This window comes from Blennius ocellaris (assembly GCF_963422515.1).
Source record: "Blennius ocellaris genome assembly, contig: SCAFFOLD_219, whole genome shotgun sequence".
NCBI classification, from domain to species: Eukaryota; Metazoa; Chordata; class Actinopteri; order Blenniiformes; family Blenniidae; genus Blennius; species Blennius ocellaris.
In genome coordinates, this window is record NW_027662194.1 from 979 (window position 1) to 15,000 (window position 14,022).

Here is a 14,022-nt window from a genome sequence, read left to right on the forward strand (position 1 = left end):
TGTCGTCTGTTTGGTTCTAGGTCGTCTGTTTGGTTCTAGGTTGTCTGTTTGGTTCTAGGTCGACTGTTTGGTTCTAGGTCGTCTGTTTGGTTCTAGGTCGACTGTTTGGTTCTAGGTCGTCTGTTTGGTTCTAGGTCGTCTGTTTGGTTCTAGGTCGACTGTTTGGTTCTATGTCGTCTGTTTGGTTCTATGTCGTCTGTTTGGTTCTATGTCGTCTGTTTGGTTCTAGGTCGTCTGTTTGGTTCTAGGTCGTCTGTTTGGTTCTAGGTCGTCTGTTTGGTTCTAGGTCGACTGTTTGGTTCTAGGTCGACTGTTTGGTTCTATGTCGTCTGTTTGGTTCTAGGTCCTCTGTTTGGTTCTAGGTCGACTGTTTGGTTCTATGTCGTCTGTTTGGTTCTAGGTCGTCTGTTTGGTTCTAGGTTGTCTGTTTGGTTCTAGGTCGACTGTTTGGTTCTAGGTCGTCTGTTTGGTTCTAGGTCGACTGTTTGGTTCTAGGTCGTCTGTTTGGTTCTAGGTCGTCTGTTTGGTTCTAGGTCGACTGTTTGGTTCTATGTCGTCTGTTTGGTTCTATGTCGTCTGTTTGGTTCTATGTCGTCTGTTTGGTTCTAGGTCGTCTGTTTGGTTCTAGGTCGTCTGTTTGGTTCTAGGTCGTCTGTTTGGTTCTAGGTCGACTGTTTGGTTCTAGGTCGTCTGTTTGGTTCTAGGTCGTCTGTTTGGTTCTAGGTCATCTGTTTGGTTCTAGGTCGACTGTTTGGTTCTATGTCGTCTGTTTGGTTCTAGGTCGTCTGTTTGGTTCTAGGTCGACTGTTTGGTTCTAGGTTGTCTGTTTGGTTCTAGGTTGTCTGTTTGGTTCTAGGTCGACTGTTTGGTTCTAGGTCGTCTGTTTGGTTCTAGGTCGACTGTTTGGTTCTATGTCGTCTGTTTGGTTCTAGGTCGTCTGTTTGGTTCTATGTTGACTGTTTGGTTCTAGGTTGTCTGTTTGGTTCTAGGTCGACTGTTTGGTTCTATGTCGTCTGTTTGGTTCTAGGTTGTCTGTTTGGTTCTATGTTGACTGTTTGGTTCTAGGTTGTCTGTTTGGTTCTAGGTCAACTGTTTGGTTCTAGGTCGACTGTTTGGTTCGGGGAGGAAGAGAAGAGGAAAAGGTTCTAGTTTAAGTGAATCTTGAATAAACAAACTTGTTTAAAGAAAAGAAAGACGAGCGTTAAAGTGTTGGAATATTTAATGTTAGCGACGCTTCCTGACGACCGTCTGGCCACAGGAAGCAGCAGGTGAGATAAGCCCCGCCCCCAGGAGGCCCTTTACACCACCTGTTAGCCTAGCATTAGCTTTAGCATCAGCTTGGTGCTGAGGCTGTGGATGGGGGGGCGGAGTCTAGCTGAAGGACACTTCTGATTGGTGGATGTGGTGACGCGGCTTCACCAGGCTGTTCCCATGGCAACCATGTCCCGGAAAGTCTCATGGGCTCCAGGTAGAACCAGGTCCTGGTCCAGGTCCAGGTCCAGGTCTGGTCCAGGTCTGGTCCAGGTCCAGAGGGGATCAGGACTCGATGGTAGAGATTTTATCGATGGAGCTCAGAAGCTCAGAGACCAGGTGGAGAGACTCTGCTTCAGCCAGCAGCTTCCTGACACACACACACACACACACACACACACACACACACACACACACACACAGGTTACGGAGCATGTTCCTCCCAGTACCTCCAGTAACTGCGGCCACTGACTGGATGGAGGAGTGGGCGTGGCCACTGACTGGATGGAGGAGTGGGCGTGGCCTGTGCTCTTCTTCAGGTACTGGGAGGCCAGGTGAGCGTTTCGTCTCATCGTCATGACGACCTGCGACTCTGACGCCTTCAGACGCTGGTTCTCCGAGCGCACACACACCAGGTCCTCCTGCAACACACACCTGGCAGCTGTTCACCCTCTCACTCTCAGGTGTTCACCCTCTCACTCTCAGCTGTTCACCCTCTCACTCTCAGGTGTTCACCCTCTCACTCTCAGCTGTTCACCCTCTCACTCTCAGGTGTTCACCCTCTCACTCTCAGCTGTTCACTCTCTCACTCTCAGGTGTTCACCCTCTCACTCTCAGCTGTTCACTCTCTCACTCTCAGCTGTTCACCCTCTCACTCTCAGCTGTTCACTCTCTCACTATCAGCTGTTCACCCTCTCACTATCAGCTGTTCACCCTCTCACTATCAGCTGTTCACCCTCTCACTCTCAGGTGTTCACCCTCTCACTCTCAGCTGTTCACCCTCTCACTCTCAGGTGTTCACCCTCTCACTCTCAGCTGTTCACTCTCTCACTCTCAGCTGTTCACCGTCTCACTCTCAGCTGTTCACCCTCTCACTCTCAGCTGTTCACTCTCTCACTATCAGCTGTTCACCCTCTCACTATCAGCTGTTCACCCTCTCACTATCAGCTGTTCACCCTCTCACTATCAGCTGTTCACCCTCTCACTATCAGCTGTTCACCCTCTCACTCTCAGGTGTTCACCCTCTCACTCTCAGCTGTTCACCCTCTCACTCTCAGGTGTTCACCCTCTCACTCTCAGCTGTTCACCCTCTCACTCTCAGGTGTTCACCCTCTCACTCTCAGCTGTTCACTCTCTCACTCTCAGGTGTTCACCCTCTCACTCTCAGCTGTTCACCCCCTCACTCTCAGCTGTTCACTCTCTCACTATCAGCTGTTCACCCTCTCACTCTCAGGTGTTCACCCTCTCACTCTCAGCTGTTCACCCTCTCACTCTCAGGTGTTCACTCTCTCACTCTCAGCTGTTCACTCTCTCACTCTCAGGTGTTCACCCTCTCACTCTCAGCTGTTCACCCTCTCACTATCAGCTGTTCACCCTCTCACTATCAGCTGTTCACCCTCTCACTCTCAGGTGTTCACCCTCTCACTCTCAGCTGTTCACCCTCTCACTCTCAGGTGTTCACCCTCTCACTCTCAGCTGTTCACTCTCTCACTCTCAGCTGTTCACCCTCTCACTCTCAGCTGTTCACCCTCTCACTCTCAGCTGTTCACTCTCTCACTATCAGCTGTTCACCCTCTCACTCTCAGGTGTTCACCCTCTCACTCTCAGCTGTTCACCCTCTCACTCTCAGCTGTTCACCCTCTCACTCTCAGGTGTTCACCCTCTCACTCTCAGCTGTTCACCCTCTCACTCTCAGCTGTTCACCCTCTCACTCTCAGCTGTTCACTCTCTCACTATCAGCTGTTCACCCTCTCACTATCAGCTGTTCACCCTCTCACTCTCAGGTGTTCACCCTCTCACTCTCAGCTGTTCACCCTCTCACTCTCAGGTGTTCACCCTCTCACTCTCAGCTGTTCACTCTCTCACTCTCAGCTGTTCACCCTCTCACTCTCAGCTGTTCACTCTCTGAGATGAACACCTGAACGTTTCTCACCTGAAGCTGCTGAAGATCAAACTTCAGTTTGGAAACGGAATGTTCTGCTTTTACTGCTCGTTTCTGAGAGAGAGAGAGAGAGAGAGAGAGAGAGAGAGAGGGAGAGAGAGTTATGTGTGTGTGTGTGTGTGTGAGAGTGTGAGTGTGAGTGTGAGTGTGTGAGGGTGTGTGAGTGTGTGTGTGTGTGTGTGTGTGTGTCACCGTCATCACTCCCAGGTTCAGCTCCACCCTCTGCACCATGCTCTCCAGGTCCTGCGCCTCCTTCTCCTCCTTCCTCCTGCTCTGCAGCAGCTCCTCCTTCAGCTGCCTCACCCTGCCAGCACAGAGGCATTGTGGGTAACCATGACGACGTCAGGCGCCGGCTCCTGATTGGCCAGTGCTGACCTGCGCTCGCTGGCCGTGACGCGCCTCCTCAACGCCGCGTTCTCCTCCTGCAGCCACATGGACACCTGGTGTGTGTGTGTGTGTGTGTGTGTGTGTGTGTGTGTGTGTGTGTGTGTGTGTTACCTGCAGTTCAAGGTTGTTGCACCTCCTGCAGGAGGCGACTGCAGTGATTGACAACATATTGTCACTGTCTCCTCCTCCTCCTCCTCCTCCTGCTCCTCCTCCCTCTGCTCCCCCTGCTCCTCCCTCTGCTCCTCCTGCTCCTCCTGCTCCTCCCTCTGCTCCTCCTGCTCCTCCTGCTCCTCCCTCTGCTCCTCCTCGTCTGCAGGACAGGAACCGTCAGAGATGTGATGAACGTATCAGGAGCTCCTCCTCAAGTTGTTGAGGAGGTGGGAGGAGTCACAGATTCTCCAGATTTACTCCACCTGCTCTCCTCCTGCTGCTCCTCCTGCTGCTCCTCCTGCTGCTCCTCCTGCTGCTCCTCCTCCTGCTCCTCCTGGTCGCAGTTCTTCCAACGCAGAAACTCTTTGAAGGAGAATGGATTCAGTTCTTCTTCCTCAGTCGCCTCCTCATCTGCCCAGAGACACAGTGGAGGAGTTACTCTATATAGTTACTCTATATAGTTACTCTATATAGTTACTCTATATAGTTTCTCTATATAGTTTCTCTATATAGTTACTTTATGTAGTTACTCTATATAGTTACTTTATGTAGTTACTCTATATAGTTACTCTATATAGTTTCTCTATATAGTTTCTCTATATAGTTACTTTATGTAGTTACTCTATATAGTTACTCTATATAGTTACTCTATATAGTTACTCTATATAGTTACTCTATATAGTTTCTCTATATAGTTACTTTATGTAGTTACTCTATATAATTACTCTATATAGTTACTCTATATAGTTACTCTATATAGTTACTCTATATAGTTACTCTATATAGTTTCTCTATATAGTTACTCTATATAGTTACTCTATATAGTTACTCTATATAGTTTCTCTATATAGTTACTTTATGTAGTTACTCTATATAGTTACTCTATATAGTTTCTCTATATAGTTACTTTATGTAGTTACTCTATATAATTACTCTATATAGTTACTTTATGTAGTTACTCTATATAGTTACTCTATATAGTTTCTCTATATAGTTTCTCTATATAGTTACTTTATGTAGTTACTCTATATAATTACTCTATATAGTTACTTTATGTAGTTACTCTATATAGTTACTCTATATAGTTTCTCTATATAGTTACTCTATATAGTTACTCTATATAGTTACTCTATATAGTTTCTCTATATAGTTACTTTATGTAGTTACTCTATATAGTTACTCTATATAGTTTCTCTATATAGTTACTTTATGTAGTTACTCTATATAATTACTCTATATAGTTACTTTATGTAGTTACTCTATATAGTTACTCTATATAGTTTCTCTATATAGTTTCTCTATATAGTTACTTTATGTAGTTACTCTATATAATTACTCTATATAGTTACTTTATGTAGTTACTCTATATAGTTACTCTATATAGTTTCTCTATATAGTTTCTCTATATAGTTACTCTATATAGTTACTCTATATAGTTACTTTATGTAGTTTCTCTATATAGTTACTTTATGTAGTTACTCTATATAATTACTCTATATAGTTACTTTATGTAGTTACTCTATATAGTTTCTCTATATAGTTACTCTATATAATTACTCTATATAGTTACTCTATATAGTTACTCTATATAGTTACTCTATATAGTTTCTCTATATAGTTACTTTATGTAGTTTCTCTATATAGTTACTTTATGTAGTTACTCTATATAATTACTCTATATAGTTACTTTATGTAGTTACTCTATATAGTTTCTCTATATAGTTACTTTATGTAGTTACTCTATATAATTACTCTATATAGTTACTTTATGTAGTTACTCTATATAGTTTCTCTATATAGTTACTCTATATAGTTACTCTATATAATTACTCTATATAGTTACTCTATATAGTTACTCTTATATATTCTATGTAGTTACACCTATATATTGTATAGTTACTCATATATAGTTACTCTATATAGTTACTCCTATATATTGTATAGTTACTCTATATAATTACTCTATATAATTACTCTATATAGTTACTCTATATAGTTACTCCTATATATTGTATAGTTACTCTATATAATTACTCTATATAGATACTCTATATAGTTACTCTATATAGTTACTCCTATATATTGTATAGTTACTCTATATAATTACTCTATATAGTTACTCTATATAGTTACTCCTATATATTGTATAGTTACTCTATATAGCTACTCTATATATTCTATGTAGTTACTCCTATATATTGTATAGTTACTCTATATAGTTACTCTATATAGTTACTCCTATATATTGTATAGTTACTCTATATAGTTACTCTATATAGCTACTCTATATATTCTATGTAGTTACTCCTATATATTGTATAGTTACTCTATATAGTTACTCTATATAGTTACTCCTATATATTGTATAGTTACTCTATATAGTTACTCTATATAGTTACTCCTATATATTGTATAGTTACTCTATATAATTACTCTATATAGATACTCTATATAGTTACTCCTATATATTGTATAGTTACTCTATATAGTTACTCTATATAGTTACTCCTATATATTGTATAGTTACTCTATATAATTACTCTATATAGATACTCTATATAGTTACTCCTATATATTGTATAGTTACTCTATATAGTTACTCCTATATATTGTATAGTTACTCTATATAATTACTCTATATAGATACTCTATATAGTTACTCTATATAGTTACTCCTATATATTGTATAGTTACTCTATATAATTACTCTATATAATTACTCTATATAATTACTCTATATAGTTACTCTATATAGTTACTCCTATATATTGTATAGTTACTCTATATAGCTACTCTATATATTCTATGTAGTTACTCCTATATATTGTATAGTTACTCTATATAGTTACTCTATATAGTTACTCCTATATATTGTATAGTTACTCTATATAGTTACTCTATATAGTTACTCCTATATATTGTATAGCTACTCTATATAGTTACTCTATATATTCTATGTAGTTACTCCTATATATTGTATAGTTACTCTATATAGTTACTCTATATAGTTACTCCTATATATTGTATAGCTACTCTATATAGTTACTCTATATATTCTATACAGTTACTCCTATATATTGTATAGTTACTCTATATAGTTACTCTATATAGTTACTCCTATATATTGTATAGCTACTCTATATAGTTACTCTATATATTCTATATAGTTACTCCTATATATTGTATAGTTACTCTATATAGTTACTCTATATAGTTACTCCTATATATTGTATAGTTACTCTATATAGTTACTCTATATAGTTACTCCTATATATTGTATAGCTACTCTATATAGTTACTCTATATAGTTACTCTATATAGTTACTCCTATATATTGTATAGCTACTCTATATAGTTACTCTATATAGTTACTCTATATAGTTACTCCTATATATTGTATAGTTACTCTATATAGTTACTCTTATATATTCTATGTAGTTACTCCTATATATTGTATAGTTACTCATATATAGTTACTCTATATAGTTACTCTTATATATTCTATGTAGTTACTCCTATATATTGTATAGTTACTCTATATAGTTACTCTATATAGTTACTCCTATATATTGTATAGCTACTCTATATAGTTACTCTATATATTCTATACAGTTACTCCTATATATTGTATAGTTACTCATATATAGTTACTCTATATAGTTACTCTTATATATTCTATGTAGTTACTCCTATATATTGTATAGTTACTCATATATAGTTACTCTATATAGTTACTCTTATATATTCTATGTAGTTACTCCTATATATTGTATAGTTACTCATATATAGTTACTCTATATAGTTACTCCTATATATTGTATAGTTACTCATATATAGTTACTCTTATATATTCTATGTAGTTACTCCTATATATTGTATAGTTACTCATATATAGTTACTCTATATAGTTACTCCTATATATTGTATAGTTACTCATATATAGTTACTCTATATAGTTACTTTATGTAGTTACTCTATATAGTTACTCCTAACCCAGGATCGTCCACCTGTTGTCAGGACTGTTTGTTTACATCAGGTGATGTGGTCACGTGGTCTCTGTCAGGTAGTAAACACAGCGGGTTCACATGAGAACCGGAGCAGAACCGGAGCAGAACCGGAGCAGAACCGGACGCACTGACCGTCTGTGATGATCAAGGTCCGACTCTTCCTCTGCGTGGACATGACGGGCACGCGGACACGGGCACGCGGACACGGGCACGCGGGCAGGTGGCGGCTCGGTTCTCCGGTTGTTGAAGTATCGACCAGGTATCGATACTTCGCGCTGCTTCTCCTCTGCAGGAACCGAACCAGACCCGGAAACACACGCTGTCGCCTCTGGTGCACGTGACTCCCCTGCGCGTGTCTCATTGGCTGACAGCGTCAGGTGACGTGTTTGAAAACAACCAAAAAAAACCCAAAAAGGCAACACGGCACCCGGAAGTCCGCTGCAGCAGGATCCAGGTCGGAGCTCCGCGGCACGTGTCCCCCCCACTTCCACGTCTCACAGACCCGCATCGCAGGTCCAGGCGGCTGTGACCCGGGACGGCTCGGCTCGGCTCGGCTCGGCTCCCCGTGTGACGTGCAGGCGGGCAGACTGAGCGGAGCGCCTCGTGACGGACTCCGTCCACAATCCGTGTGATTGAAGCGGCGCCGGGCTGCAGGCGGGACGGCGGCCTGCAGGGGGACCCGGACCTCTTCCACCTCCCAGGACCAGTCTGGCCCGTCTTTCCGGGATCCGTTCCGGCCGAAGTGAAGAGGAAGCCGTTCCGAACCGTGCCAAACCCGCCGGTGTGTTTTCTGACCGCCACTTCCGGGACGAACCTCAATAGTCGGGTTCTTTGAACCGGGTCCGGCGCTCAGGACGAGCCGCTTCTGTCCGCCTGCAGGATGTCTAAGGAGGCTCCGGCAGACGGGGGGCATCCCCAGACCCGGTCCCAGACCCCGTCCTCCCAGTCCCAGTCCCAGTCCCAGTCCCAGTCCCAGTCCACTCTGTCCCCCTCCCAGTCCAAGTCCCAGCCCGGGTCCGGGTCCGGGTCCGGGTCCGGCTCGTCCAGCGGCCCGACCTCCGGCAGCCAGTCCTCCAGCGGCTCCGGGACCCTGAGCAGCCTGGACACGCTTCCGGTCCCCATGCCGTCGGTCCCCGAGGAGCAGGAGGAGCAGGAGGAGGAGCTGCGGCCGTGGGGCCGCCTGCTGCCCATGGTGCCCGGCTTCCGGAGCCACGGTGAGTCCGGGAGGCCCGGCACGGCCCGGCACGGCCCGGCACGGGTCACTGAGCAGGGCCTGTTTGTTTGTTTGTTTACAGACTGTGTGGAGGAGCAGTACCTGTTTGTTTGTTTGTTTACAGACTGTGTGGAGGAGCAGTACCTGTTTGTTTGTTTGTTTACAGACTGTGTGGAGGAGCAGTACCTGTTTGTTTGTTTGTTTACAGACTGTGTGGAGGAGCAGTACCTGTTTGTTTGTTTGTTTGTTTACAGACTGTGTGGAGGAGCAGTACCTGTTTGTTTGTTTACAGACTGCGTGGAGGAGCAGTACCTGTTTGTTTGTTTGTTTACAGACTGTGTAGAGGAGCAGTACCTGTTTGTTTGTTTGTTTACAGACTGTGTAGAGGAGCAGTACCTGTTTGTTTGTTTGTTTGTTTACAGGCTGTGTGGAGGAGCAGTACGTGTTTGTTTGTTTGTTTGTTTACAGACTGTGTGGAGGAGCAGTACGTGTTTGTTTGTTTGTTTGTTTACAGACTGTGTGGAGGAGCAGTACGTGTTTGTTTGTTTGTTTACAGACTGTGTGGAGGAGCAGTACCTGTTTGTTTGTTTGTTTACAGACTGTGTAGAGGAGCAGTACCTGTTTGTTTGTTTGTTTACAGACTGTGTGGAGGAGCAGTACCTGTTTGTTTGTTTGTTTGTTTACAGGCTGTGTGGAGGAGCAGTACGTGTTTGTTTGTTTGTTTGTTTACAGACTGTGTGGAGGAGCAGTACGTGTTTGTTTGTTTGTTTACAGACTGTGTGGAGGAGCAGTACCTGTTTGTTTGTTTGTTTACAGACTGTGTGGAGGAGCAGTACCTGTTTGTTTGTTTGTTTACAGACTGTGTGGAGGAGCAGTACCTGTTTGTTTGTTTGTTTACAGACTGTGTGGAGGAGCAGTACCTGTTTGTTTGTTTACAGACTGTGTGGAGGAGCAGTACCTGTTCGGGAGAGACTCTCGCTGTAACTACGTCCTCGAAGATCCTGAAGATAAAAATTCCAGAAAGTTCCGGATCTACAGCAAGAAACACTTCAGGATCTACAAGGTGAGAGAACGACTGTAGTACTGCAGTACTGCACTGTCGTGACGTAGTACCGTAGTACGGGGGTGACGGGACTGTGTCCTCAGGAGGGGACGGAGGTCTTCGTAGAGGACCACAGTAACAACGGGACGTTTGTTGACGGGATTCTGGTCGGAAAAGACAAAAAACTTCCTCTGGTCAACAACGCCGTGCTCTCTCTGGCAGAACCCCGGAACCGAGGTGACGCTGCACACCTGGAACACACCTGCAGTACACCTGTAGTACACCTGTAATACACCTGTAGTACACCTGGAACACACCTGTAGTACACCTGTAGTACACCTGGAACACACCTGTAGTACACCTGCAGTACACCTGCAACACACCTACAGTACACCTGGAACACACCTGCAGTACACCTGCAACACACCTGCAACACACCTGCAGTACACCTGCAACACACCTGCAACACACCTGTAGTAAACCTACAACACACCTGCAACACACCTGCAGTACACCTGCAACACACCTACAGTACACCTGGAACACACCTTCAGTACACCTGTAACACACCTGCAACACACCTGCAGTACACCTGCAACACACCTGCAGTACACCTGTAACACACCTGTAGTACACCTGCAGTACACCTGTAACACACCTGTAGTACACCTGCAACACACCTGCACCAGGGTTCTACCTGTAGTACACCTGCAGTACACCTGCACCAGGGTTCTACCTGCAGTACACCTGCAGTACACCTGCACCAGGGTTCTACCTGCAGTACACCTGCAGTACACCTGGAACACACCTACAGTACACCTGTAGTACACCTGGAACACACCTGCAGTACACCTACAGTACACCTGTAGTACACCTGGAACACACCTGCAGTACACCTACAGTACACCTGTAGTACACCTGCAGTACACCTGCAACACACCTACAGTACACCTGGAACACACCTGCAGTACACCTGCAACACACCTGTAGTACACCTACAACACACCTGCAACACACCTGCAGTACACCTGCAACACACCTACAGTACACCTGGAACACACCTTCAGTACACCTGTAACACACCTGCAACACACCTGTAGTACACCTGCAACACACCTGCAGTACACCTGCAACACACCTGCAGTACACCTGGAACACACCTTCAGTACACCTGTAACACACCTGCAACACACCTGCAGTACACCTGGAACACACCTTCAGTACACCTGTAACACACCTGCAACACACCTGCAGTACACCTGGAACACACCTTCAGTACACCTGTAACACACCTGCAACACACCTGCAGTACACCTGGAACACACCTTCAGTACACCTGTAACACACCTGCAACACACCTGCAGTACACCTGCAACACACCTGCAGTACACCTGGAACACACCTGCAACACACCTGCACCAGGGTTCTACCTGCAGTACACCTGTAACACACCTGCAACACACCTGCACCAGGGTTCTACCTGCAGTACACCTGCAGTACACCTGCACCAGGGTTCTACCTGCAGTACACCTGCAGTACACCTGGAACACACCTGCAGTACACCTGCAGTACACCTGCACCAGGGTTCTACCTGCAGTACACCTGCAGTACACCTGGAACACACCTACAGTACACCTGCAGTACACCTGCACCAGGGTTCTACCTGCAGTGTCCCTGACCTTGCCGTGTCTCCATGTGTCCTCAGTCTTTGTCTTCATCGACCTGCGGTCAGACGACCAGTCCTGCTTACCAAAAGACCTGCAGGAGAAATACGTGCTGACTCGACAGATCGGAACGTGAGTGACTGTGACGTCACTGTGATGTCACTGCGGGGGCGGGGCTGACGGTGCAGTGTGTGTGCAGGGGTGTGTGTGGCGAGGTGCGTCTGGCCTTCCAACGTTCCTCCTGCGCAAAGTTTGCGGTGAAAATCATCAAGAAGAAGAACTTCCAGTCTGAAGGGGTGAGTGCTGCTCTCTGATTGGTGGAGGCCGTCCCTGGCCCCGCCTCCCGCTGTGGCCACAGTGAACTACAAACATGGCGTCTGAACGTTCAACCTGTCGGTTCTGTCGTCCAATCAGACGGCGACACGGAACGCACAGACGGAGGTCGAGATCCTGAAGAGAGTGGACCATGTCAGAACACACACGCACACGCACACGCACACGCACACACACACACACCGACTCATGAAGCCCCGCCTCCTCTTCCTCCTGCAGCCTTGCCTCATCAAGACGGTGGACTTCTATCAGACTGACGACTGTTTTTACATCGTTTTAGAACTGTGAGTCAAAATCATATGCTAATGTTACAGGATGGAGTACTAGATGCTAAGCTAAGCTAACGTTGCAGGATGGAGTACTAGATGCTAAGCTAACGTTGCAGGATGGAGGGGGTACTAGATGCTAATGCTAAGCTAACGTTGCAGGATGGAGGGGGTACTAGATGCTAATGCTAAGCTAACGTTGCAGGATGGAGGGGGGGGAGTTGTTCCACAGAGTGAAGTCTCAGCAGCAGCTAAAGGAGAACGTCGCTAAGCTTTACTTCTACCAGATGCTGCAGGCCGTGCAGGTGAGCCTGAGCTGCTGTTACCATGGTAACCGGGACAGGAGGCGTGTGGGTCACTGTGAGTGTGTGTGTGTGTGTGTGTGTGTGTGTGCGCAGTACCTCCACAGTAACGGGATCATCCACAGAGACCTGAAACCAGAGAACATCCTGCTGTCGTCACAAGAGGACGTCTGTCTCATCAAGGTGAGGACGTCTTCCCCACTTCTCCTGTCCCTCCTGGTCCTCACCCCCCCTCCCCCAGGTGACGGACTTCAACCAGTCCAGGATCCTGGAGGAGTCTGTCCTCATGAGGACGCTCTGCGGGACTCCGTCCTACCTGGCTCCAGAGGTCTTCACCCACGGCTCCACCAGCGGCTACGGACTGTCTGTGGACGCCTGGAGCCTCGGGGTGCTGCTGTTTGTGTGGTAGGCTCCGCCCACATCCCCCCCCCCACCACCCAGTCTCGCCCCCCCGTCTCACCCCCCCTCCCCCGTCTCTCCCAGCCTGGGGGGCTACCCTCCGTTCCACGACAGCTTCGGTCAGTCCGTCACAGACCAGATCGTCCGAGGAGAGTTCACCATGGTCCAGTCCAAGTGGAGCCACGTCTCAGACCAAGGTGGGTCCTGGAGCCCGGTCAGGTGACCTCAGCCCCCCCTGTCCCCCCCCCCCGTCCCCCGAAACACCTGAGTGAGTGTGTGTGTGTTTCAGCCAAGGACGTTGTGAGGAAGCTGCTGGTGGTTGATCCCAGTCAGAGGATGAGCATCGAGGAAGCACTGGAGCACCCCTGGTTACAGGTACTGTCTGCCCCGCCCCCCTTCCTAGCCCCGCCCCCTCCCCCCTCTAACAGTGATGTCATTGTGATGTCACAGGATCCGCTGATGCGCCAGACGGCTCACAGTCTCATGTATCCCTCCTCGGCTGCTCCCGGCGTTGCCATGGTAACCACACTGAAGCACTCCCGTTTGATTGGCCACGCCCAGCACTAAGCTCCGCCCCCCTCCCTCTAACGCAGGACCCGGGAAGCTCCAGGAAGCGAGCGAGAGACGAGGACGACGAAGGGCCTTCTGCTAAACGGAGCTAAGCCCCGCCCCCCCCCCACTGTCGACCAATCACGAGGCCTCAGGTCACATGTTCACTGCTGAAGCTGTAAATAAAGTTGTTTTCTAATAAATATTTTTATATTTGTCACCCACGTGTGGATTTTGTCTAACGAGTAACTTCACTGCCACCAACCGGCTCAGAAAGAAACTTTATTAGCAGCAGCTT

General features: G+C 46.1%; 3 protein-coding genes across 7 annotated transcripts in view; 1 reads left to right on the plus strand and 2 right to left on the minus strand.

Annotated features, from left to right (window-relative positions):
- Positions 1 to 1,216: 1,216 nt before the first annotated feature.
- On the minus strand, positions 1,217 to 8,317 carry entr1 (endosome associated trafficking regulator 1; the record flags this gene model as incomplete). Of its 2 annotated transcripts, none has more annotated exons than XM_080521573.1 (8): positions 1,217 to 1,621; positions 1,753 to 1,892; positions 3,404 to 3,466; positions 3,605 to 3,716; positions 3,788 to 3,834; positions 3,911 to 4,109; positions 4,213 to 4,360; positions 8,089 to 8,317. In XM_080521573.1, 8 exons carry the CDS (start codon positions 8,315 to 8,317, stop codon positions 1,537 to 1,539), a joined length of 1,023 nt encoding a protein of 340 aa, XP_080377699.1. In that variant the 3' UTR covers positions 1,217 to 1,536. The 2 variants fall into 2 exon arrangements, with proteins under 2 accessions (XP_080377699.1, XP_080377700.1); XM_080521574.1 differs by having other exon boundaries at positions 1,724 to 1,892.
- Positions 8,318 to 8,827: 510 nt separating this feature from the next.
- Positions 8,828 to 13,938, plus strand: chek2 (checkpoint kinase 2). Of its 4 annotated transcripts, XM_080521572.1 has the most exons (14): positions 8,828 to 9,170; positions 10,108 to 10,232; positions 10,316 to 10,448; positions 11,917 to 12,007; positions 12,075 to 12,171; positions 12,290 to 12,343; positions 12,428 to 12,492; positions 12,680 to 12,779; positions 12,873 to 12,959; positions 13,018 to 13,181; positions 13,260 to 13,372; positions 13,465 to 13,550; positions 13,626 to 13,694; positions 13,769 to 13,938. In XM_080521572.1, exons 1-14 carry the CDS (start codon positions 8,837 to 8,839, stop codon positions 13,835 to 13,837), a joined length of 1,587 nt encoding a protein of 528 aa, XP_080377698.1. In that variant the 5' UTR covers positions 8,828 to 8,836; the 3' UTR covers positions 13,838 to 13,938. The 4 variants fall into 4 exon arrangements, with proteins under 4 accessions (XP_080377698.1, XP_080377697.1, XP_080377696.1 ...); XM_080521571.1 differs by having other exon boundaries at positions 12,290 to 12,492; XM_080521570.1 differs by having other exon boundaries at positions 12,680 to 12,959.
- A 50-nt stretch (positions 13,939 to 13,988) lies between these two features.
- The window catches only part of gstt2 (glutathione S-transferase theta 2), a 2,617-nt gene continuing 2,583 nt past the window's right edge, over positions 13,989 to 14,022 (minus strand). Inside the window, exon 5 of the mRNA XM_080521567.1 lies at positions 13,989 to 14,022. This exon is cut by the window's right edge and continues 166 nt beyond it. The gene's annotated coding sequence lies outside the window, so the exon portion shown is untranslated.

Coding starts and splice junctions, on each gene's coding strand:
- chek2 (XM_080521569.1), top strand. CDS start 8,837: ATGTCTAAGGAGGCTCCGGCAGACGGGGGGCATCCCCAGACCCGGTCC. Junction 9,171..10,107: donor GCCCGGCTTCCGGAGCCACG/GTGAGTCCGGGA, acceptor GTTTGTTTACAG/ACTGTGTGGAGGAGCAGTAC. Junction 13,373..13,464: donor GAGCCACGTCTCAGACCAAG/GTGGGTCCTGGA, acceptor TGTGTGTTTCAG/CCAAGGACGTTGTGAGGAAG.